Source organism: Pagrus major, chromosome 18 (genome assembly GCF_040436345.1).
Source record: "Pagrus major chromosome 18, Pma_NU_1.0".
Taxonomy (NCBI): Eukaryota; Metazoa; Chordata; class Actinopteri; order Spariformes; family Sparidae; genus Pagrus; species Pagrus major.
In genome coordinates this window covers 33,735,035-33,760,155 of record NC_133232.1, presented here as the reverse complement: position 1 = coordinate 33,760,155, position 25,121 = coordinate 33,735,035, and the positions used below count along the sequence as shown (strand labels likewise).

Sequence of the window (25,121 nt, the reverse complement as noted above, 5' to 3'; positions counted from 1 at the left end):
TTAAAACACCTGGAAATTCCCAAGTCTCCCTAGGAAAAAAAAGTTTTTGTCACCACAAAAAAACAGCTGGAGCTGGTCCGCCTTTCCATGAAAAGTAGCCGGCTTTGGTTGCCACAAAAAACGACTGGAAATCTCCAGAGAGCCAAACTGCCGTCGCCCACGCCCCAGATTCAACGGGGTACGGTCGCCGTAGCTGATGGTGGCCATCCTAGACGATGCTCTCGGTTGAACCTGGCCAGCAGAACAGTTCTGGCTCTGTGGGGTTTCAAATGAAGAAGCCGTCAGAAGTGTGACTGGACACCTACGCTCGCATGTGTACTTAAACATAAAGATCATTTGTGTTTGTATATTTGTGATATGTTGAATCACAGACAAACACAGAAACACATCTCCATTAGGTTCTGGAAAACATCCACTTGGCCGAACACTCACAGCACCTGATGCTGGCAAACACACACACACACACACACACACTCTCTCTCCCCTGCATCTGCTCGGACTTCAGAACCACTGACCATTAGTCATCTACTGCCACCCGGTGGAGCTTCGGCGTCACAGCAGACTCACTGCTCAGAAAGTGTGTGTCTCAAAATGAGTGTGTGAATTTCAAACGTGTGCACGAAATCAGTTTGACAATTTCTTCGTCTGTGTGAGCGGCTTGTTTGATTGAACTTTCCAGACACTTGAACAAATTTAAAAAGGGGGATGAAGTGCCTGTAGAACGGAAAAGCGGAGAAGCCTCAGAAGAGTTAGAGGAGTTGTAACAGCCGTCGTCAGGGAGGGGAGAGGAGGGCACAGCTGAGTGAGAAGAGAAGACAGAGATGCCAGGAGTGAGGAAGAAGTGGAAGAGAAGTAGGAGAAGACATTTAAAGAAAGAACAACGTGAAGAGTGAGATCGAGAGCTAATCTTTCAGGCTAACGGACCATCATTTTTGCTTGGTTGCAGCAGGCCTGTTTGAGATCATTATTAAATTACATGGCTCCTAATGGAAACCATGTATGTGTCTGCGTTGGGTCTAGAGTGAAGTAGGAGCTCCTATTTTGGAAAAACCGCCGGCTAAATGCTGAACGAGAGTGAAGTGCAGGAGAACAGTATGTTTTCTTTACCCTTGTTGATGACATAAGTGGCTTCGTTACTCATCTCTCCCCTCCAGGCATTAATCCAAATGTCAGAGGGTTTTGCATTTTCATGTCTTAAAGTTGTTACAAAGATTTGATTCTGAACTTTCATATAATTATTTTATTTTGTGTTATAAATCTATTATTAGTCAGATGTAATACGTATCAACATGTTCTGGGAAAAATGTATAATTAAGTTTTTTAAGTTGTTTTTTCTTCCTCTTTCCTGTTCTGAATTGTTTTTTTCACTTCTTGTGCTCGTCTCCTTCCTCGTATTGTTCCACTTCTTCACCGTCCCAACCATAATCTGTTTCTCGATCTCTTTAATCACCATTATCTCTTTTCCTCTTCTTCTAATGTTACTGCAGCTGCTCCGCTCCCTGTTTTTTCTTCTTTTGTACGGTCAGCACTTTGTATGAAAGTCACGCTGGCCCGCCTCCAGAACTCACAAGCCCCGCACCATTGGCCGTTAATGTAACATCACTGTAATCTGAGCGCTTTATAAACAGCTGTCAATCAAAGCTGACTTAAGGCTCCTTAGCTAGTTAGCCAACGAGCGGCTGCAGACAAAGGGATGTATTGTCTTGATGTTCAGCAGCGGGAGTCTGGAGCAGACCACCGCCGGAAAAAAGTGGCTCCACTTGTTCTTTTGTGCTTTTGGATGTTCTGCTCGTTTTCTCCGCGTTCAGAGGAGGAAGAACTTGGGTGAACGGAGGCACAGTCAACTTTACCAACCCCGCTATCCACCTCTCTTTCCCCCTCTGTCTCTCGCTCGCTCTCCCTCTTTCGGCTGGGCCAAACCACTGTCTCTATAGCTGTTTGTCTCCCCTCCAGCAAAAACCGTTTAGTGGGGAATCTCATGCACACACAATCACACATGCTTTCTTCTCAGGGTCAGACATGGTGCAAAAGGTCATGATCCTGGTTCACTGCAGGCTCCTCTACAGTGGAAACATTTATTTCCTCGAAAACAAATCAGCGCTCCAGTAAGAGAGCCTCTTTCTTTAACACGAGGGTCCAAACTGGTTGAGTCTGGCCATTTAAATTATATCATTTTAGTCTCGGCCCGGGGCTCCTGCCCATCAGAACAAGACCCACCATGGGTCTCAACCCCCATGTTAGGAAACTGTGCCCGAGATCAAGAGCACATTTTAAAAAGAAAACTGCATTGAGGATGTAATCAGTCTGTTTTCTGTCTGAGAATAACATTTCAACAAAGATTTCCCTAATTCCTTTTTCATTTAGTTGGGTCGATTTGCAAACACAACCAAACAAAGAAAAAAAATGTTTGACTTGTTCGGAGTCTGTTTTGTGTCTCACATTTCCAATTTGCTCTATCGTGTTTTTTTCCCCCCTTAATTCTCCTGTCTGGTGTAGAAGTCAACAGTAATTTATCATAATAGAAACCATACTGAAAATCTCTCCCTCCTCTTTCTGTGTGTGTGTGTGTGTGTGTGTTTGTTACAGCGTGGAGTCGGTGAATGACGGGCTCTTCCACACGGTCGAGCTGTTGATCCAGAACCGCTCGCTGAGCCTGGTGGTGGATAACGGTGCCCCAAAGAGCCTGGGCAAGCTGGCACGTCAGCCCTCCGTCGACCACAACACCCAGCTTTACATAGGAGGTACACAGACACACACACACACACACACACACACACACACAGATCAATCCTCGTTTTTGGACACATGTTCCAAACACACGGATGTTATTTCGCCTGCCCTTAACTTCCTTTTTGTGGTTGTGATGACATGTTTTCCATGCATGGGTACATACAAATACAGTCAGCCACAACATGCAAATGCACACACACACACACACATAGACACACACTTGCATGCTCACGAAATCACAGCAAGGGATGTGGTGAGGAGATGGAGCTGTTTTTGTTCAACTTTCCCTCAAAAAGGGGCAAAAAAACACTTTTTTTCTCAAGTAGTAGAAAGAAACATGATGTTCTTGTGCAATAGTGAGAGCTTCAATATGATGCAGTGTTTTTGCTGGAACACTGTTCTGTGTAATAAAAATCAACTAGGAATGAAACAAGCGATGAGTGAAGTGTATACAGTAACAATAATCAAGCAATCCTTGTTTCAATTAGCTTCTTTCTCTTTCTTCTTTATCCGTAACTTCCTGCCTTGTTCCCATCTTGTTCCCAGGCGTACCATCTCAGGTGGTGGCCTCGGGTCTTCGACCCGGCCCGGAACGTTCCCCTCAGGCTTTTAATGGCTGCATCCACAATGTCCGAATCAACGGCGAGGCTCAAGACCTGAGTTTCCGAGCCGCGGGAGGAGCGCAACCTCAAGGGGTCGAGGCCAAGGTAATTAGATGGGGAAGATTAAAAAAGCAAAAAAAAAGGCAGCATCGTGTGTATAGACTGTTTCTGAACCTGATCTTATTTCAGTAATGCTGTTTTTTTGTGGGTTTAGACAAAAGATCTTCATACTTAAGATAAGTCCCTAACCCTAACCCTAACAATAACAGTGTTTCTCTCGTTGTTCTGTCACCAGGTTGATGCCGTTCGTGCAGGGTGTCATTCCTGCAGTGTGTGTGCTCAGGGTGCCTGCAGGGAGGGAGGAGAGACGGGGGTAACGTGTGATTGTCCTCCAGGACGCAGCGGGGCTCTGTGTGACCAGACGACGGCACCAAACCCCTGTCAGAACAGCAGGTGAGCCGAGACAGCAGAAGTAGAGGACGACATACTCTGTTGTTCCTCTTTGGGGGAAAATTCAGTTTTACTCACACATGCACAAACAGGACCTCTACACATGCACGCTCTAAACTTCCCTCGGGATCAATAAAGTATCCATCCATCTATCAAATGTATGGAAGGAAGTAAGAGTAACAGGGCTGAGGATTTTAATGTTTTTTTTTAAATTGAATTTAATTTAATTAAACTCTAAGAAGTCGTCCTCAAATAAATTTTAGCAATGAAGCAAAAAGGAGGTGTGGATATTTTAAAGGTTGGATGAGTGATTCTGAAGGTATTTGACGACCTGAAAATGAGACACAACAGTCAGTTATCTTTCTCCACAGTTGCTCACACCACCCTTAAAAAGTCGTCCATGTCCAAAACCTTTGATTATCCACAAAGATGCCTAGCTGCCCTACTTGTGCGTCCTGGTCACTCATCAATATAGAAAATTAACTGTGACAAATCATTCGGTCTTGCCAATCTTAAAGCAATCACCAGTAAAACACACATCTGCCAACATCAACATACCCATCTCCTCTAACCTGTCTTTCCTCTGTCCTTCTTCTGTCTCCAGATGTGCTCATGGTCTGTGTGTGCCGAAGGGTCAGTCCTACAGTTGCAAGTGCAGCGAAGGTTACCAGGGTCAGTACTGTGATAGGCGGCAGGAGCCTGCAGCCTGCAGGGGGCAGCGCTGTGGACACGGAGAGTGTCGCGTGTCAGAGTCAGGAGAGCCCGTCTGCCAGTGTCAGCCAGGGTACACCGGACCTACCTGTGACACAGGTAACATGGAGATGGAAATCAAAAGGAAGATGATATCGAGATTTAATCATTTTCAGTAAATGTAATGTTTGTGTTTCTGTTCTCCATTAATGTCCAGAGCTCACATGTCAAGGAGAGATGGTGAGGGAGCAGCTGAAGCGCCACCACGCGATGAGAACATGCATGTCCACCAGCAAGATTCCCCGCATGGATTGTCCCCGATCCTGCCAGGCGGCGGCACCGACAGGTGTTTGCTGTGGCGTCACCAAGAGCAGGAGGAGGAAGGTGGTTTTCCGCTGCACCGACGGCACCTCGTACTCCGAGGAGATGGAAACTGCTCTGGAGTGTGGCTGCTCCAAGTGCCCGTTGTAACAGTTCGTTAGTTTGTTTTGCAACACCCACCGCTGCCATTTTGTGAATTCTACACGTCAACGAGGCTGTCGCTCTGAGATTTTCACACGTTGATGAGCACCACCATCATGTGATTTTTCTTTTACCACACACACTCAGTTTGACCGCCGCCAATTTGCTGCCAAGAGAAACTACAAACGGAAACAAAAATGGGACATGTGTGCGTGTTTTTTGACAGAGAGAAAATATATTGTAAGATATAAGTGAGAAAAAACATAGAACTTATTTTTATTATGATGATAAAAGGACTGATAAGTTGTTTTTTTAATATGTTGATTATATATTGTGTTACATAGTATGAAAAGTTATTTTGTACCTTGTAAGAAAAAAATACACCGCAAAATAGATTAACATTCCTTAAAAGTATATGAATTTATATGTATGTATAAATCTATAAAAATATATACCCTAACCCAATGAATTTTATATTTCCAAGTGTATTTGCATGATGTAAATGTGAGTGCTGATGTGTGGGAGGCTGTGGACACTGAGGGAGGAGGGCTGACAGCGAAGACACAACAAGGAAAAGTCGGCGGTCTTCTGATGCCGTCTCTCTCGGAGGAAGAAGGGAACTGTATGTGCCTAGCTAACCTGCTTCACTATATAATGGACATCTTCCTCACATGTGAGAAAACATAAAAAGACTCTTTCCACAGAGATGATTTAACAGTCTGATCTAATATTGTGTTATTCTTTAGTTTGCTGTTGCACACCAGACTTGGAGCCACGTGAGGTTTGACGTGAAAATCTGAATTTGCTTCTCATTAAGATAAAAACATCAAATCAACAATAGTGAAAGGATACCAAGGCGGTCCCTGAGAAGTCATGACAACGCATGTCCTTAGTTCAGGTGGAAACAGGAAGCCATGTTTCAAATCAAACCACCCGTTCACATGACAGTAACTTGCCCCCAGGCTTTAACTGCCCCCCCGTGGTTGAACGATTCTCCTGTGCATCACGTCTGGGTGAGGTCAGCTGTGTAGGAGGCAGAGCCCTTGAGTAGAGAGTCGCGACAACGAAAGTTTAAAATGCAGATCGTCATGTGATTCACGGAGACTTCAGGCGGTTCCAGGAAGTTCTAAGCAAGCAGCTTAAATGCATGAATACAGAGATACAGAAGTAAGATGTGGTGGTTTGTGGTTAATACATGATTTATTGATCGATTGATTTACAGTACTGGGCTGCTGGTTTTTGCAGCTAACTTGCGGGAAAAAAATTGAGACGTTCTATGATCTGCCAATGCTTTAAAAAAAAAATGGTCCAGAGGTGTGAAAGGAGATGACGTGACTCTCTCTAACTCAAGCGCTCTGGTAAGAAGTATATGCTGTCACACCTGTAACCCCCAACAGTGACGTCATAGTGTACCGACGCACCCTGGGGTACACCTCTGTACCACTGTAGCACGGTGACGTGTTAAACCGCTGGATTAAAAAAACAGCAAAAACAACATTTCTCCGCTGGTTAAAGTTGCTCTTTAAATGACTGCTCAACATGACCACACGTGATGTTTAGAATAAAGCCGTTATACCAAAGTCAACTGTTTTGCCTTAACAGATAAGTGTGTCAGAAATCACTGACTGAAATTGATCTTTACCGTAGACGGTACATAAAGATGGACGACAGGTCTCCACTTCCTCCCACTGTACAAAAACGGAGCAGAAATGTCCTGGATACAATTGTGTGATATTGCACCGGTGACTTCCTTTCCTCAATCTCGACCACCCAAGCACCAGAATAAATGTTAGCTTCACATCTGTTTAGGTTGATTTTGTTATTTCTCTCTTCACAATGCTGTGCTGATGCTCTCTAGGTTTATGCAGATGGTCCAACTTCCAGTGAAAAACATCTGTAAATGTCCACATGTTTGGCTTGTAATAACACCACCACCTTCACCTCCATGTTCTGCTGTAACAGGTGGCTAATAAGCATATAATGTGAATGTGATATGCTGGGTCTGGTGCACGTGTCCACCGTGGACGTATCTGTGGTTTGCAGAAACGTTACCGGCTCACATTGTATCCTGACTGAGCTGTGAGTGATGACATCACACTCCCTTTTAATATCCTCAAATAACTTATTAAACCCAGAAAATGTAACACTTGGACACACATCAGCGTGACAAGAGCGACCTAAAATGACAGAAAACATCTTTGAAAGGATTCATCTGTCCTGTTGGCTAAAATTAAGGGGGGCGGGGTGTATGATCTGTGCTGCAGCCGGCCACCAGGGGGCGGTCAAGATGTCATGTCGTCCAACTTTATCTGCAGTCAATAATCTATAAAAGTTCAAGTGCCTTGGTTTACTTATTTTGAAATTCAAAAAATGTTGCTGCAATATTGTCAACGGCTGCTCGTGAATGTTTGATCATTTTTGGATGGATGAAAGCATTGTTGTCTCCATGACAACACAATCAAAATGCTATGGTGGCCTTCTTTAGGTCCAGAAAATGATGCTCACGTGACATAAAACATCCCTCTGTCTTAATCAGGTTGTGTGAAATGTGTGGGAGCCTTAATCGTGCCACAGTCCTGTTGATACGACCCGTCTGTCGTGCAAACCACATGTTCGTAGCCTCATGTATGTGAAATTGCAGCATCAACGAGAACCTTTTTTTCCTCTTGCAGTGTTGATGTGTGATACATTCAGTGTGCTGAATAATAACATTAACTGATTGTTGGGCATGATGTGTGTAAGGTGCATTTTCCACGGAGGATGCACTTTTCAGTTCGAGGTGAAGCTTTCTGATGATTTGTTAATGTTTTTAATTTCCACATTGACGTTGTGAGGTCGAGGATAAAAAAAAAAAAAAAGAGTGTGTTGCAGTTGTTGAGCAGATTGTGACCGGGGTGCCACAACACAGCTGAGAAATACTTTCCATAGATGACTAACACGATTAAAAGTATAACAAAAGACTATAATGTAACTACTACTGTATTGTTTACTTCATACGTTGTTGCTTTGTTTACCACAGTATTGTCACACTTTCACAGTTAATTTACAGCTCTGCTTTTCTGGGTTTGAGACGTATCAGTATTATCCGTGTGTGTTTCCTACACCTCCTGTTTCTTTTTCTTCTAACCCTCCGTTCCCTGCTGCTCCCTGCTGCTCCTCGCTGCTCTCAGACTTTTATTCCCCCGGACGTTTCCTCTTTTAGCTCCAGTGATTCATCCCATTCTCTTTTCCTGATCTTAAAGTTTTAGTTCCTCATTGTGAACAGTCATCTTCGCTTTCCCAGGTCTTGGTTATAAAATAAAAAAAAAAACACGGATATGTGAGTGATGATAATTGATACTTATGTTGAATGTTAAAATTAAACTACCATTGAAACTATATTCATTTCTTTGTCTGAGTTCTTGAGAAAAAAACATTTTTGACAGCAGTTCAATAATTGTGCAACAACATCTCCACATCGTCCAAGCACCGCTGTCATAAATACAAATTTCAGGTCTGTAACAATTTGTCTGATGTGACTGTAACAGTCCCGTTGTGTAGCTATCTTTCTTTTTTTGGCTGACTTTCAAAACCTCCCTGGACTGATCGCAGTGGATTCAGATCACCTGTGTGCAGGCTGTGGACACTGGCTCCTAATTAATGAGTGAAAGCAGCTTGGGGCATTTCTCTCATCGTCTATCAGGGTGTGACAACGCCCTCTTGTGAAGGCTTAAAGGAGGTGGAGGACGGCACCCGGTCAGTCTGATTCTCATTCAGATTCTGTCCTTGACTCACTGCAGACCTCATCTGAGCAGACTGTCAGTGAGACACTGGTCTGTTCAGGTCCTGTGGAGGTTTCTTCTCCGCCCTTGTTTTTCTAGTTGAGGAGGTTTGTGAGCTTTCTGGTTGAGTGTCCGTCAAAAGTCACCATTCAGTTTGGTCACCTGCATCACGGCCGTGCTTAATTGTGAGAGTGTTGTTTGCCTTTCAGACACCTGCAGGTTTCCTTTGTTGTTTGTCTCAACTGAATCTGACTCTGAGGTGACTTCCCCTGTACAGTACAGAACAGTGAAACTATTCACATTTCATATGTTACGTTTTAAAACCAAAGTTATGTTGACTTTACATGATGAAACCTTCATGCCGGGTTCGCAGGTTGTAAACTGCATAAAACATCATTTCCAAAATTGGCCCGCTGTCAACTTGTCTCTTTTCTCTCTAACATCCTACATGTGAGGTTGGGGTCAGGTAACATACAATGATTTAAAAAAAACATTATTAATTATAGTTGTAGATTATAGAGGAAGAACCTGATCCCTCGAACGTCTCTGTAAGTGAGTTCACCTCTCATCCTTGTGCATTCACACACTGACGTGTACGCAGACATACAGACTCCTGCCTCCGTGATATAAAGCCACTGACGACAGTAGAGAAGTCAGAACCTCCCAATCAACAGAAACATCTGCCTCCCACCACCAGATGGCAGCAGTGTGCAGAGAAGAAGTATCAGTGATTTGATTCATGCACAAAGTTAAAAACTAAAATGTTAGATATTGTATATAGAGTTGTTTATAATTAGTTAAATAATTAAAAGGCCATCTTATAAACACTAAAGCTAAAATGGTGAAATATGATTAAAACACTTAAATGTACCATACTTGGTGCAAGTTAGTAGATATTGCTAAAGGTTGTACATTAAGGTGCAGGATCGTCCTTGTATATAAAATAAATTGAAATTAGATTTTACATTGAATATAATGTGTATACGGGACATTAATGTTCAGGACTCATCATCCTCATAATGTTTATAAAGCAGCCTCATGAGTCACATAAGTGGTGTTCTGAGGAAAAACCCTCTGACACAAATATAATTAGATCTGAGCACAACACTTAAACTTGAATGACTAAAAGTAAGATGTCACTCACGAGCACTGCAGTGAACGAGTGACAGTTTCACTGATGAAAGATTTTTCAGATTTCAGGGTGAATCAGTGAGAATCATGATTTTGTTTTATTAGTCAACAGAAGAGTTTAACCAGGTTTGGTTTTTCAGACATGATCAGATATTCTGATATAAATCACATACTCAGTTGTCTTGTGCAGACTGTAATCATGATTATATTATTATAAATAATTATGCCTAAAACATTTTAATCACTTGTGAATTTTCCATCTAATTCTGTTACATAAGTTCAATGTAAAGAGTTTAATTTATTTATTACAACGCTTTCTATCATTTTGAGTCAATATGAGAACAAATTAAATGACTAGATGTGCTGTTTAATACAGGAGACAAAATAATTTGAAATTTGAAATGCATCACTTTTATGTATAATACCTGAATAATAAACACTTTATAAACAGTCTGTTTATTTAATAATAGAATAAACACATAAGGTTTATGTGTAAGTCTGGATTCATTTCATTTAATCAGACTAAGTCATTTAATTTATTCACATCGACTCAACATGATAAAAAAAACCTTTGCATTAAATGTGAAACTTTACATTGAACTCATGTCATTAAATGAGATAAAATGTACATGTAATTAAAATACTTAGAGTGAAGTGAAGACCATCGATCTCTTCAGCTTATATGAAGTAAATGTAGTTTGTCTCGTTTGTTATCGATTTTGCTTTGTGACGTTGAACCCAAGAAAAGTTTCCCAAAGGAGACAATAATGTAAATCTTATCTTCAGCAACACAAAGGATATTTAATACATGCATGAATTTAACATTATTACACATTTAACTCAAGAACAACAGCTTGAATTGGTCATTAAAGTTCATTAATCTCAGCAAAAGTAAATGTTCCACTTCTTTTTCTTTGCTTTCCAACATCTCACAGTCTTCAGCATTTTCTTTGCTCATGTTTGAATCCTGGGAAAAGCTGCTGAGTGGAGCTTCAGTGATCTTCTCGTTGTCCGTCTCCAGTATTTTGGCCTCACAGGAGCCGGGCTGAGCGACCTGAAGCGTAGCAATGATACTAACAGCTTTTCTGAACCAGGCGTAGACCACAGGGTTCAGACAGGAGTTAAAATACACCAGAAAACTCATAAAGGCCTCAAATGTGGAACTGATTGCTATTCTTCCACCTGTGAGAGCGGCACGGTAATATGGACAGAAACACATCAGAAACACGGCCACAACGACACCATGAGTCCTGCTCAGATCTCTTATGAGTCACAGTCTGTGAACTCTGCAGAGTGACAGCTGCTCACGGCCCGAACCTGAGAGACGGCAACCACAAACACTCTCAGGTTCAGAGCTCAGTGGTAGATATGGGAGTTATCAAGCTGAGAACAAGGTCGACATCTCCTGCGATGTTAACCACACACGCTGCATGGCAGGAATTATACCTGCCTGGTTGTTTCAGGTTATCAGTGCTGACAGTAAGATCCAACACACAGACAGACTCTGTAATGCAGAGGGAAACGTGACTTTCACTTCCCATCCAGTGTGGTGCCTTCTTCAAAGAACATATTTCTACCGTATGAATTGATGAGCTAATGGAGAATATCGAAATTTAAAGTTGTATTTGATCTGTCATTATTTCTCCACATGGCTTTTCCACAGTTTTCCAACCTGCCTGTTTGAGCTGCTGTTTGTTCGTGGTGTCAGTGTCCTTCACGCTGTGTCGTTGGGCCAAGAAATCAAAGTTCAAAAAACAGACTATAAATGAATCGGCAGTTTTGGTCGATGTCACTGACACCGTGTTCGTGATACAGGTGAGTTTGCTTCGCACTAGACTTTGACAAGACAAAAACAGGAACTGTTAACTTTTCTACTTATAACTTAAAGTTTGTTTTTTCCTTGTTAATCCGTCTTTATTAAGCAGCTGTTAAGAGTTAAAGTTATAGTTCGGGCCGTTTGATGTGGGGTTGTGTGAAGGACCAGTCGGTGTAGATGACTGTCAGCTCTCCTCCTGAGTGCAGCAAACACAGCTGCACCTGTGCATTGAGGGACTGTGGTGCCAAAGGAAAGTCTGACGGCATCAAAAGACCCGAACTATCCCTTTAATTCTGGGCTTTGTTCTTTTGGCTGTGTCTAGTTTTAGATAAATCAGATTTATCTGCAACACATAAAAAACTAAAATCAGTCTTAATCTGAGGGTGTCAGTATTTTTTGATATCTTTAAGTATTTCATGATGTTTATTTTTATCTTGTACACAGTATTTAAAGCAAAAGTATTAAAGTCTAATACTTTTATATTTATATTTATTATTAACAAATGCATTTTAAACCAACAAGCTGATCACAATGTGAATAATACTCAGTTAACACAGCCTCATAAAATATAAGTACTCGCATATGAAAAATAACTGTAAATAAACGCCACCACAACATCACTAACAGAACATTTTCCCCACATTCTCTCCACCAGGAATCATGCGGATCCTGTTTGCTGGTTTGCTGCTGCTTTCTGCTACCGTCCTCTCTCAGGATGTCTCTCTTAAATACAGAAAGTTTATAGAGCAGCATGTCAAAGGGCAAATGAGCATCAACAGATGTGACCAGGAGATACAAAGTAGAGGCATCACCAAGACCAACAGCAATGAGTGCAAGGAGACCAACACCTTCATCCGAGCCACCACCAACGTAATCAAAACCATCTGTGGGCAAGCAGGAGAGCCGTATGGTGACATGACCAGAAGTCTCCAACCCTTCGACATTGTTGTTTGTACACTGAAAAACCAGCATGCAAGGCGGCCCCACTGTCAGTACCGTGGTCAAGCTCGCACCAGGAGAATTGCAATCAAATGTGAGCAAGGCTTTCCTGTGCACTTTGATGGAGACATTGTACACTTTGAAAACTGATGTAACAGTAGCTGTGTACTTCAGTCGATTGTTCAATAAAACATTTGATTTGGTTGGATACTGAATCAGTGACTCTAATCGTTGAATTTGTGGCTTCTTTGCAGCAACGTCCGTCCACCACACGCTCACCGGTTTTGCTGATGTTGGGCTTCAGGTGATTGTCTTTGCACCAGGTGACGAAGCTCTCTATCAGTCGTCTGAACTGCTCTGTAGTCTCACATAGTCTCAAAGTGAAGGTCTCGAAATCAATCACTGGAATTCAACATGCAGTATAGTGATAACTTCCATTTCACCAAGAACTACACTCACTACCTTTTGTTACAGTTCTTCAAAGTCTTCATTACAGATGAATGAGTCTGGACAGACACGGACGTAAAATGCAACTTGACCAGTTTGCAGCCAAAGTGCTTCCTTGTTTTGTTGTCTGATCACATTGTGGTTACAGTAGATGCATGTTTACAGTCCACTGGGGTTAATGTCTTCCCCCAAAATTCAAAGTGAACTTTGATCAACAAACATCCATTTGGTTTGGTTTGGATGCCTTCATCATGTTTTCATAAAATTGGGCCTCTGCTTCCCAGCAAAACATGTCAGCACCATCAAGTGTTTGCTTTAAAGACACGAAAGGAACTTGCTGTCACACATAAATACTCCACATTTAATTGAATTATTCAAGGTAGGCAAACAAGCAGATATAACATAGTTTACATCTCCAGACGTAACAAATTTAATCAGTTCAACTCAAACGATTCAACAGCTCAGATGTGTTAACGTTTCTGTCATTATTGAGTACGGATGGTTGATTATATTGTGATTACAGGAATGTTTGCAGTTCACTAGTGTCAAGGCTGAAATCAACTGAACCAGTAAACGATTTATTTAATCAATTAGTCTGAATGAACCTGTTGCCTTTATTCTCATTCAATCAACAAACCTGTGACAGAAGATGGCAGCAGAGCAAAGACGGATTGAATCAACACACATGATGCACAGAAATCCAAGTTAACAGGTTGTAAAGAAACAGAAACAGTCACAGATAATGTGAAGTACTACACATAAAATCTGCCACTGTAACAAACAGAATCACAAAATAAAGCACAGCAGTTTGCTTTAATCAAATTAATAAAATAAATTTGATTAAATGTTGGATTTTATTGACACTTTTTTTAGATTCACCGTCACTTTGTGCTGGACTGAGCTGTTATTGTCCTCTGGAGAGGCTGAAGATGTTTCTCACCTGTTGCTGCACTCTGTGTTTGAACTTTGACATAAACTGACTCATGATGAATGAGTCGACCTCATTCTGTGTTTCAGAATGACTCTATTTCTACTGAAGGAGGACGGATGTCAATGTTTTCTTTTGTGTTAAACTTAAACCCACAAAGCGGTTTTAAATAGGCCTCTGAAGGCTTTAGGAACATCACAGCTGTCTGAATTCTCATGAATATTATCACACAGATGTGGGAGGTGACAGGAATCCAGGAAACATTTCAGTGAGTTGTTCTGTCTTCTACTTAAACGCTGTGTTCAGGAACAAAAGAGGAAATGCTCTTTGATTAAAACTAATGATGACATCACGCAGAAGGTTGATACTTGGCAGTTGAGACGATGAATGTCAGATGTTATTACAGCTGCAGGATGGAAACATCACACCATCTGCGTACGTGTTAATCACAGCGATGAGCCGTGTTCGCATGACACGCAATGTCAAAACCAAACTGCTCGTGTTGCCAGGGCTGCAGATTGCAAAGACTCGGTTGTTTATTTTTCCACTTTGGTGGGAAACCAAAAAACCCAGCGTGGTGACAGACCAATCAGAGTGTTTTCAAACTGTGCCCTCCCATTTCTCTGTTCCTTCAAGATTAATCATCCTGCACTGCAATCGAACTTAACGGCTGTTTCGGGTGGATTAAAGAGAAAATGCTGGTGATATTTTGCATTGCTCTCGTGTTCACCGTTGGCCGTAAGTATGTGTAAAATATTCTGTTTCACTTCTGTTATGTTTCAGTCAGTATCACCTTCTCATGTGTAATTATGATATTCACTTTGTTTTTCAGGATGCACGGCTGACCAAAGCTTTGTAAACAAGACGGTTTGTGTTGGAGAAGATGTGACTCTAACATGCAGCCGCCACTCCGACCAGTCAGGAGCCTTATTTTGGATCCGACTTGTTGTAGGAAGTTTTCCTGAAGTTGTGGCAGCTACATTTACTTTTAATGGTTCCAGCATTGTTACGACCCCTCGCTTCAAAGCAAAACAAGAGCCTGGAACATTTGTTCTCTATATCACCAAATCAGGGCTGAGCGATGCTGCATTTTACTACTGTGAACAAGTTATTGAACTACGAACAACACTGCTGAATAAAACTTTTCTGAGCATCACGCGGAGGAAAGGTGAACTGATTGATTCATTTTCCACTTGTGTGTGATTCATAAAGATGTTGTTTTAAAACATGCATTAGTTACCGATCTATTTTACATCAATAACATGGGCGCTCAATGTGGCTCTCCTCATTTCCCGGCGCCAGAACCTGATGTCACCGCCATCACTCAAGACTCTCCATCTGATCCAATCCGTCCGGGAGACTCGGTGACTCTGCAGTGTTCAGTCCTCTCTGAGTCCGAGAACAAACCGTGTCCAGGAGGACACAGTGTGTTCTGGTTCAGAGCCGGATCAGATGAATCTAATCCTGATCCTAGGACGAGTCCTGAGGCTCGATCTCCACAGAAATGTGTCTACAGCTTCTCTAAGAACGTCAGCTCCTCTGATGCTGGGACTTATTACTGCGCTGTGGCCTCATGTGGAGAGATACTGTTTGGAAATGGAACAAAACTGGACACTGAAGGTAAAAAACATTAGAAGTCAAGCTAGATCCATTAAGACCAGACTCAAGTAAATACTCTTCATCCACCAGGAGACAACATTAGAGGCTACTGATACTATAAACATACTTTTACTCTTCAACAACTTGTTTCTTCATATCTCTGCAGCTAACATGAAGGTGTTCGGTCGTTCTCAGAGGGCCAGAACAGTTCTGGCTCTGTTGTGTTCGGCTCTGGCTTTAAGTCTGGTTGTTATAGCCGTACTGACGTATACCGTCAAGAAGAAGAGGTGCCATCGTTGTGACGGTAATGCAACTGTCTTAACTCATCACATGACATGATTTAGTTGTGTAAACATAAATAAAACAGAATGTGATCATTCGCTGCAGCAAAACTGTTGACGTGAACATTGTTCATTTGCAAATAATTACATTCTAGTTTTATTTATGTTTTACACAGCGTCTTTGGACCTGCTGTTGTAGGTCAATCATTTTTAATACAATATATTTATTGTTATTCATGTGTGTCCTGTTATAATCCAGCTGCTGCTCTGCAGACAGACGCTGCAACAACCACCAGTGATCAACACAGTCAGCGGGTCAGTAACTCGCTGTAAAGATGAGATGTTTATTTGGCAGCTACCATCTGATAATGTGTTTTGCTTTATATTCCTACAGATAGATGAAGACTCCTTGATTTATGCTGTACCAAACTTCATCAGTAAAAGCGGCCGGAGTGTCAGGAGAGCTGCAAGTACAGACGAGGCAGAAAGCATCTACTCTGATATCAGGTACAGCACGGGAGATATTTAGCAGCTTATCTTATGTTACACAAATGTCAGTCACTGTAAAACGTTCAACCTTATCTTTCTATTTATCTCTATCTTTCTTAGAGTTTAGTCATCACAGACAGTATAAACAGTATATTATGGGACCAGAGATTGGATTTTTTGCAAGGGTCAGAATTAAATGTGTTGTTTGTGTTGCCTCTTTTTTTGTATATACTATATATTATATAATTATATATTAATTTGCAGCTCTTATGTGGAAAATGTATTTTCAAGCTTTCCTTGTCAGAAAAGGCAAAGTGATTGAAACATGAAACATTTCTGGACAAATAACTTGTAAACAGAATTAAAGAACTGTTATGTAAAACTGAAATACAGTCTCAAATTACTGAGTAATTAATCATATACACAAAGGTTGCATAACTTTAACTTTATAATGTTTACCAGATATATAATATAATATTAATATGTAATATTATTATTATTATTATAATATTATGGAGACATTGAGTTTAATGAAGACTGAAGACCTTTTTGAGCTTCAGACGTACTGTGAGAAAACATTTGTCAGCCTCTGTTCTGATCCAGCGTCAGTATTTAATGAATTGGGAATAAGACTCATAATCAACGTTCTTACAAATAGCACATTTAAAATAAGATTAATTCAATAAATACTTTGACACATATATTACATACATTGTGACAAAGGTGTTTGTTAAACACTAAAACTGTTGTACGTGTTGTATTCACCCCTCTGTCATTACAGCATAAAATCATGCATCATGTTATCAGGCTTTCATTCTGTGGTCCTGGATGAGTTTCTGTCATTTTTACTATTTTTCAGTAGATAAAGCAATTTACCTGTATTTTGGCTCATAGACCAAACACATGTAATCTCCCTGGTGTCCTCACAATAAAACTTAACCCTCATGCAACTGATCAAAGACCAAAAAAATGTTCCACGTCAAAAACTGCCATAAAAAACAAAAGTGTCCTTCGGGGTGTGACATGAGTCATTCACACCTGGGCTCACATCGCCTTAGCAACCCACGTGAAGGCCGGTTGGGTCAACGACCCACAAGTGGCCCTAACGACTCTGAAACTCAGAGCTCACACGTGTCCTTAACGACTCTGTGAGGACACTCCCACACAGAGTTTAAATCCTGCAGCTCCCCTCCAGTTAGTCAGAACTGAAGAAGCCTCTTGGATGAGACGTGAAACATCTTCAAGAAACTGAAACAAGTCCTAGATTTACCCTGACCGGGATGACTGAGAACCTTCATCAACACTAACAACTTAAAAAGGTGTGTACCACCTCCTACTGCGTGTAGATGCTGCAGTTGTTAAGTCAACAAAAGGAATTTGGCTTCGTATCCTTGGCAAGATTTATCGGCTATAATTTCTTTATCTGAATACAATTGACAGTGTAAATTCTCCATTATTGGGCCGATCATTTATCTGTCCGACACAAAATCCCTAATTTAGTACATTTTGATGATAACACTTGAGTCAACTTCTAAAAGAAACCGAATGACGTTGTGTGTTGAGGAAAGCAAAATGGTCCAACACAGGATTGTTTGACAGTTGCGGTGTTTGTGTGTCAGCCAGCATGTGGGTGTTACCCACAATTCTCAGGAAAGGGAAATGGCTTAAAACAGAGGTGTGTTGTTTGTTTGTGCCCTACTTCACATATACAGCCATTTCCTCAATGAAAGTGAGTTGAGAGACCATCACGTTTCCCATCCTGCTGTTAGACGAGCCGCCGTGTCCATCGCTGTAACGGATTCTGCTTCAACTCATAAAGCTCACGACCGACTACCAACACTGACGAATGAAACCTTGATGCACAGTGAAGGACAACTTGACCTGTCGTGAGATCAGGTTGACATTTTGCTGCAGGACGACAAGACCGAGTACAAATACTTACTGGAGTATTTATCTTTTAGTCTTTTTACTTTTCCTCCCTACATTTAAACATCTGAACTTTCTCCTCCTCACATTTTCCAAACAGGCTTGTTACTTTAGTTTTAATGCTTTAGAGAGGCATTATGGATTATTTGTATTTTGCGTCATTGCACGCTGAATAAAAATGCTCCTCTGCTCAACAGCTCATTAAAAAGTAAAAGTAATGATGCTCCAGTTTGCCATTTTCACTCCTCTATTCAAACTGACCACAAAACCTCAAAAGTCACGAAGCTGCATGAGAACAGTGACAGGAAATGGACTGTTGAAACCAGTCTTCTGTGATAACCAAGGTGTTCTCACTATATTCAGTCATTGTTATATATCGTCACCTTTACTCTCTGAAAACCCAAGATCCTCACAAGAGACATCAAGATGAGATGGTGACACTCTGAAGCTGATAATTACGCTGATGAAAGCGAGTGAAAATCCCACGTTTGAACAAGGATTTCTTCCCTCGCGATTTGCTACGAGCCACAACTCAACCACGAGCACTCTGACCATTTTGAAGACGATCCAAGAAGACGAGGCGGCGTATCACTGCGGAGTCTTAACCTGGAGTAAGGATCAGTGGAGTGGCACGTATTTGTCTGTTAAAGGTAATATGTGTCTGTGTGTCGCCATTGGGAAGAAGATACCTATGCATACACTCACTTAAATTACATGATGCAGACAAACATTAACATTTTCCACTCCTGCATTTCGTAGGAAACACTCGGGGGATGACGGACTACACTGTCGTTCAGTCGTCGACGACGTCTGATCCAGCTCAGCCAGGAGACTCTGTGACTCTCACGTGTTCAGTCTTCTCTGAATCTGTGAAGAAGTCCTGTGGAGATGAACACAGCGTGAGACGGTTCGGAGTCAGATCAGATAAATCTCAACCGAATATCATCTACGCTATATATAGCAAAACAAATAAATATATATATATATACATATATATATATATATATATATATATATATATGTATATATATATATATATATATATATATATATATATATATATATATATATATATTTGCTTTGCTCTTTCCCCTTAGAAAACAAAACAAAAAGCTTTTAACATGCTGTTTCTAAAATCAAGGTCCTACCAAATGTCTAAGTAATCCATCCTGACAACTAAATGTGACGTATGAGTTTAATATGTACTGTGGCCATATGTTTTAAATTAAGTGATATTGTTTCATTGTTAAGAGTAAAAGGCAGAGTTATGGTGCTGATACATATACAACAGGAAATACTTCACCAGTCATAATGAAAAAAACAAAAAAAGTTGTTTATAATCCTGGTGCATCGTCATGTGGGTAACTTTCTTTAGAAACAGAGACCACAGGGCAGGAAGTGTGTGTGTTGTTATAATGTAGGTGTTAAACGATTCAGACTTTTAGGAAACAATGTCAGTGTGTAAAACGTTGTCTCTTCCTGTGCTAAATAGCTGATGTTGGTGTGACAGCCTATCAAGAGATGTTGTGCAGTGTGGCCACCATAAACCACAAGGGAGGCACCACATGTAACTCTGATCATTCAATGTGTTTTTCAATTTATACTGGGATATAATACTGTTGTGGTGTCCAGAGGAAAAAGTCACTCATTTGCTTAATGCTAATTGAGTGTGGGTGGTGTAGGCAACAGAAGAGCCAGTTGGTGGCACTAAAATAACTTTAAGAATCAACTAATGTGATGCATTTTTGTCCTGTTGTTGTTGTAATGTGTTTTTCTTTAAGAAAAAAATCTGCCTCGCTGTGATTTTGGTGAAAATAAAAAGTAGTTTTGCTTCATTTTTGTTTTCATTTGCAAGATTTATCAATAAAATGAGAAAATAGTGAAATAATAGCAATAATCATTGATACACCGATGATGCAGCTCATACACAAACACCAGATACCAGACAGCATGAGATTCCTTAATGCTGTCACCTACACCAAAAATCAGGTGTGAAGTCCCATTAATTTAAGAGTTTTAAAAAAAAGAAAAATCTTTTGATTCTAGTTGCACTTCATCCATCTAATAAGAAAATGTAAGCAGCTATTTTTACTAACCAACAAATAAACTGACTAGTGGGGGGCTGTGGTTGTTTTCACACAAAGCACAAAGAACAGCAGCCTGGGTCAACTTTCCTCTTCCTGTTTCACTGATTCATTCAGCTCCCTCTATAACTCTGTTTTCTGCACAGTAAGTGCTTACAATGGTCATTTATCCACTTGAATTGTACAGTGTTTGTTGGGGTTGTCACCCTCGACCAGCGCCTGTCTGTTCTGTCTCAGAAAGCTGCCTCGGCTGTATGAAGTGGACACATTCTGAATGATTTACAGTGACCTGGTTTCCCCTTCTGTGAAAATAATGGGCCCACAGTCATATGACATAAAATGTCAAGCACATCACAACAGAGTGGATGGATGCACACACATAAGCCACAGCGCATCACACATAAGCCACAGCGCATCACACATAGCTGCCCTGTTTCAAGTGCAAGTTGTGTGCGAATGTAAGCGTCGCACATGTCTTCACAAAAAATGAAAATAAAGTGCAATAAACAGTTAAAATGAGTGGCATGAAAGTCACTTTATTAACAGCAAAGTAAGAATAAAGGTGTGGTCGAGTTTGGATGCAACATGTTTTACAACAGACACAGCAAACGCATAAATCATTCATTCATTTATGAATTGATAGGCTGGATGATGCATCAAAAGTTTACAGGATCGAGGCGACAAAAGATGCCCGATGAAGAGACTTGGGAGTCCGGTTCTCCTGGAGGCCCTGCTCGGCCTACAGAGCGGGTCGGGGCTGTGTGTGGTACTCCGCTCTCACAGCAGAGTAAACACACTCCTGTGGCGACTCTCTCTTCTTCGTCACTCGTTTCACTTTTCTTGATGAGAAATCCAGCGCAGCGTAGTTTACTGCCTCTGCATCACCATCCTGCAAATAATCACTGCCTATTAATGATGCACATTTCACACATTAGCACTGCTGTGGGTGATTTTATTTAATCTGTGTTATTGAACGGTTGGTTCAAGACTTCAGGTATGTGAGCAGACAGAGAAGCCCAAAGACTCAATAGTCAGAATAATGATGATGTTTACCCGGTCAGGTGATTGATCCACTGCCGACTTGTCATGTCCAGGATGAGGGGAAGCTCTCCCTGCTCCTGCTGATAAAAGAAAAACTGTCAGAAAGTAAGATTTAATACAGTTCATTTTAATAATTTAAATTTTGAAATGTACCCTTTGAGTTTTTTTTCCCCTTTCATGGGATATTTGAGAAAACCTACCTTTGCAATGCTCACAAACTCTCCTTCGACGTACGTAGAAAATGAGTCCGGTGATCACAGAGACACAGCAGGCCAACAGTACTCCAAGCACAAGGACAACTGGGTCCAGCTCTGATCCTGGAATTAGAAAAAATGTCAAGAGAGGCACTTAACACTTCATTCATGTATGTTTATTTCAGTTACCAACTTAAGCGATATTAAGAGTAACCCAAAAAGCATTATGTTGTCAAAAGTAGCCGCCTTCCTTTGGTAGTAGTGGAGAGGAAATACTTCTTAAACCAACACATGACATATATGTACGTCAGAAAGCCGTGATTCTGTTTGACTAAACTTGAAAGGACAGAAATGCACACAGAAAAATATATTTTTCAATAAATACAAATATATGAAATATTGATGTTCTTTATACATTTTTGGCTGAGCTACGTCTTCCACCTCTCAGGACACACATGACAACACCGATGACGGATGACAGTGCCAGTGAACCAAGAGCAGGAGCACCTGAATGGATCGTAGCATTCAGCCGTCTAATTAATTGCACTATTCTATGACATATTACAATGTATTAAATCAAAGAACATAATATCTTAATCTGATTAAATCTAATCTAATCGAACCAGCTTCAATGGTTTGAGCCCCTTGTTGATGAAAAGCATTTCTGGAGCTTCACGGCAAAACAGCTTTCTCCTAAACAACTGAAGTCAATAGGGATTTATTTTAAAATGTATTATAACAACAAAAAAAGAAAGAAGAGAAGATGAAATGATTCCTCACTGCTCGTCTGGTGCAATCCCAGTGAAATAGATTTGAAAGTAACTCATTTACACCATATTTTGAGCAGAACTCTTCGCTGTAGCTGCTCAGCTGAAAGCGTGAGCGTCCACCCCGTCAGAAACAAGTGCACAAGCTCGACTGTGCGTCGATGGTGTTAATAAAGTTTATTCAAACCAACTTGGGATCTAATCGGTATGGAGCCATTTTATGTTTTTTTCTCAGTTGTTTTTACATTTTAAAACCTGCTTCAGTTGTTTAGGAGGACGCAGTAATGTTTTACTGTGACGTTCCAGAAATGTTTCATGAACTACTAAACTTGAATTTTCACTTTTGGGTGAAATTTCGTTTAAAACATATTAAAAATTCAGCATTAAAGACTTGAAAAACGTACTTGTGTTTACTTTGGTTCCTCCACCAAACAGGATCTCTCCACATGTGACCACAGCACAGTAGTAGGTCCCATTATCAGCGGTGCTCTGTATAGTTTTGGACAGTTTGTAGATGCAGCTCCTTTCCTTTCGGCCACAGCTGCTGTTGCTGTGAGTGTAAATGATGTTTGGATGAGATCCTCCTGATCCAGCTCTGAACCAGAACACACTGGGTTCACCTGGACACTGGACTCTGTTTTCTTTGTTCTTGGAGCGAAGTGAACACTGGAGAGTCACAGGGTCGCCCGGCCGGACCGATGCTGTCTCCGGACTCTGCTTCACTTTGACAGATTTCTGCTGATTATGATCTGTGTGGTTCAGTTAAGAAAAAAGCAAAAGCAATTCACAATCTAAATGACTTTATGGCATAAAAACACAGTGATGACTGTAAGCGCTGTACACAAGAACAATATTTACCATTCACAACCAGGAAGGTGCCATTAACAAAACTCAGTGAATACGATGATCCAGTTTGACAAAAGTATGTCGCTTCGTCATCTTTGCTCACATTTCTAATGCTAAGAAAACAACTATCCTCTCCCTCTCTGACACTAAAACGTGGGTTTTTTATTTGAAGTTTTAGTTGGTTATGAGTTCTTGCAGCAATTGTTTGGACCATATATCCAAGAGGCAGCTTATACCAGCTAAAGTATTTATCTTCCTTAGAATCTGGACATTTCAAAGTAACATTCCCACCAACATCAGCCACAGTCAAAGAGATCTGAGGAGGAACCTCTGCTGTTCGAACGAGGTCTGAAGAAAAGAGACAAAGAGACACAAATCATCAAAAACGTCAAAAGTATCTGACATCAGAAGGATTCTTACGGCATCACTTTCACAGAGTTCAATACAAATAATCATTTTGTTTAAAGATTGCACTTACACACTGCACTTAGAAGAATCAAAGCAGCCAGACTTCCGATCATTGTGGCGCAGCTCACTTCTCTTGTCTTGTCTTTTCACCCAAATGGGAGATGTGGTCACACGATCATCAAAGTCTACAGAGTGGAAATCATCCTGATTGGCTGAAACACAGAAATCACACCTCCTCCTAAATTTAGCAAACATGTGATTTATTTTAAACAATGCTCGCATGCACATATAATGTTTATTGTTGTTTTCTTTACTGATATAGTTTTGTTTATGTGAGAAGTTAATTGTGGTTAAAGTTCAGGCAGTGTCTTTGCTGTCTTTGTGGTCTGTGTGTTTATTTGTGTCTTTCTCATGAGCAGCATGTGTAATGTACGTAACGCAAAGAAAAGGGCGAACAGCTTGTAGCTGTAGGGACCTCAGATGATCCAACCTTGTGCACAAGTTTCAAGAGTCTGGGTTGGGTCAGATTACACGTCTCTGTATCACACTATCGCCAGAATAAATGTTAGCTACGTACATTTCTGCAAAACCACAGATACGTTTAAGCTGGACGTTTCTTTATTTTAGTTTAGGCACAAAAACATGTGGTTAGGGTGAGAAAAAAATCATTGTTTGGCTTCAAATAGTTCAATAATAGCCACGTTTGTAGAAGTCGCTACAAACATGGCTTAAAAATGTCCTGAAGTCCCCCTAAAAAACACCCAGTTCCTGCCACAAACACAGCCAGAGAGCCGATGTTATCACGCTTAAAAATGTTGAAAGGCCGTGGTCCCTCGTCAGAAACATCCAGTAGGTTAGTTTCGACACTAGTCGTGTAATAAACATGTAATGTGAACGTGATATGACACATTTCGTATGTGAATATGGAACATAGCCTGTGATGTGCTTTGGACAGTAGCTAGGCTGCTAGCGGTAGCCATGGTGTCAAAGAGTAAAACTACAGTGAAACGCTATTTGATTGAGCATTAAGGTTTATTATACATCAACGTGTTGATGTGTGTAATCTGGCTGATGGGAAAAAAAGATTATTTTGTGTGTTTTCAATGAAATCATTGAAACACAGATTTTAAAGAATTCAACAGGCACTTTATCAGAAAATAAAGGATCCGTCTCCAATAATTGGTTTGGTTGCTTTTGATTTCATTATTGAGTCGAGCTTTTAACCTAAATTAGCTAGTCCATCTTATCAGACATTACAGCACGCATTTCCCTGAAAGCATTTCCTCTGTATCGCTGGTCCGTATCTCTTTAACACAGCGTCTTATGCACCAATAGACACGTGCCAGGTCATTTCAGTGCAGTGACGTCAGTGCAGACTGGATTGCAGGAAATTAAACGACATCTGGGGCTTATGAGGCACAGGAAGGACAGAGAGAGAACAGGCGTCTGTATTTGTGCGTCCACCGCAATTTCCCCCAACTGCAGGTGAACGGTATCAAAGAAGCAGGAAGCTTCTTCTGTTTTAAGTGC

The 25,121-nt window shown here is 40.9% G+C and overlaps 4 protein-coding genes across 4 annotated transcripts in view; 3 read left to right on the top strand and 1 right to left on the bottom strand.

Moving 5' to 3' along the window:
- The window catches only part of slit3 (slit homolog 3 (Drosophila)), a 265,906-nt gene extending 260,683 nt beyond the window's left edge, over positions 1-5,223 (top strand). Inside the window, 5 exon segments of the mRNA XM_073486879.1 lie at positions 2,587-2,741; positions 3,277-3,437; positions 3,628-3,785; positions 4,387-4,592; positions 4,690-5,223. Coding sequence (XP_073342980.1) covers positions 2,587-2,741; positions 3,277-3,437; positions 3,628-3,785; positions 4,387-4,592; positions 4,690-4,943 — 934 coding nt within the window. The 3' untranslated portion in view covers positions 4,944-5,223.
- Positions 5,224-11,587: 6,364 nt separating this feature from the next.
- On the top strand, positions 11,588-12,809 carry LOC141013075 (ribonuclease-like). The gene is made up of 2 exons (XM_073486616.1): positions 11,588-11,641; positions 12,298-12,809. The coding sequence occupies exon 2, from the start codon at positions 12,303-12,305 to the stop codon at positions 12,729-12,731; it is 429 nt and encodes a 142-aa protein (XP_073342717.1). The 5' UTR covers positions 11,588-11,641; positions 12,298-12,302; the 3' UTR covers positions 12,732-12,809.
- A 2,409-nt stretch (positions 12,810-15,218) lies between these two features.
- LOC141013050 (uncharacterized) lies at positions 15,219-16,713 on the top strand. Its single transcript, XM_073486586.1, has 4 exons — positions 15,219-15,576; positions 15,722-15,859; positions 16,096-16,151; positions 16,231-16,713. Exons 1-4 carry the CDS (start codon positions 15,219-15,221, stop codon positions 16,363-16,365), a joined length of 687 nt encoding a protein of 228 aa, XP_073342687.1. The 3' UTR covers positions 16,366-16,713.
- A 2,358-nt stretch (positions 16,714-19,071) lies between these two features.
- On the bottom strand, positions 19,072-23,704 carry LOC141013049 (uncharacterized). Its single transcript, XM_073486585.1, has 6 exons — positions 23,662-23,704; positions 23,196-23,531; positions 22,742-23,086; positions 21,577-21,693; positions 21,389-21,456; positions 19,072-19,131 (listed from the first exon to the last, which is right to left on the bottom strand). The coding sequence occupies exons 1-6, from the start codon at positions 23,702-23,704 to the stop codon at positions 19,072-19,074; spliced, it is 969 nt and encodes a 322-aa protein (XP_073342686.1).
- Positions 23,705-25,121: the final 1,417 nt, after the last annotated feature.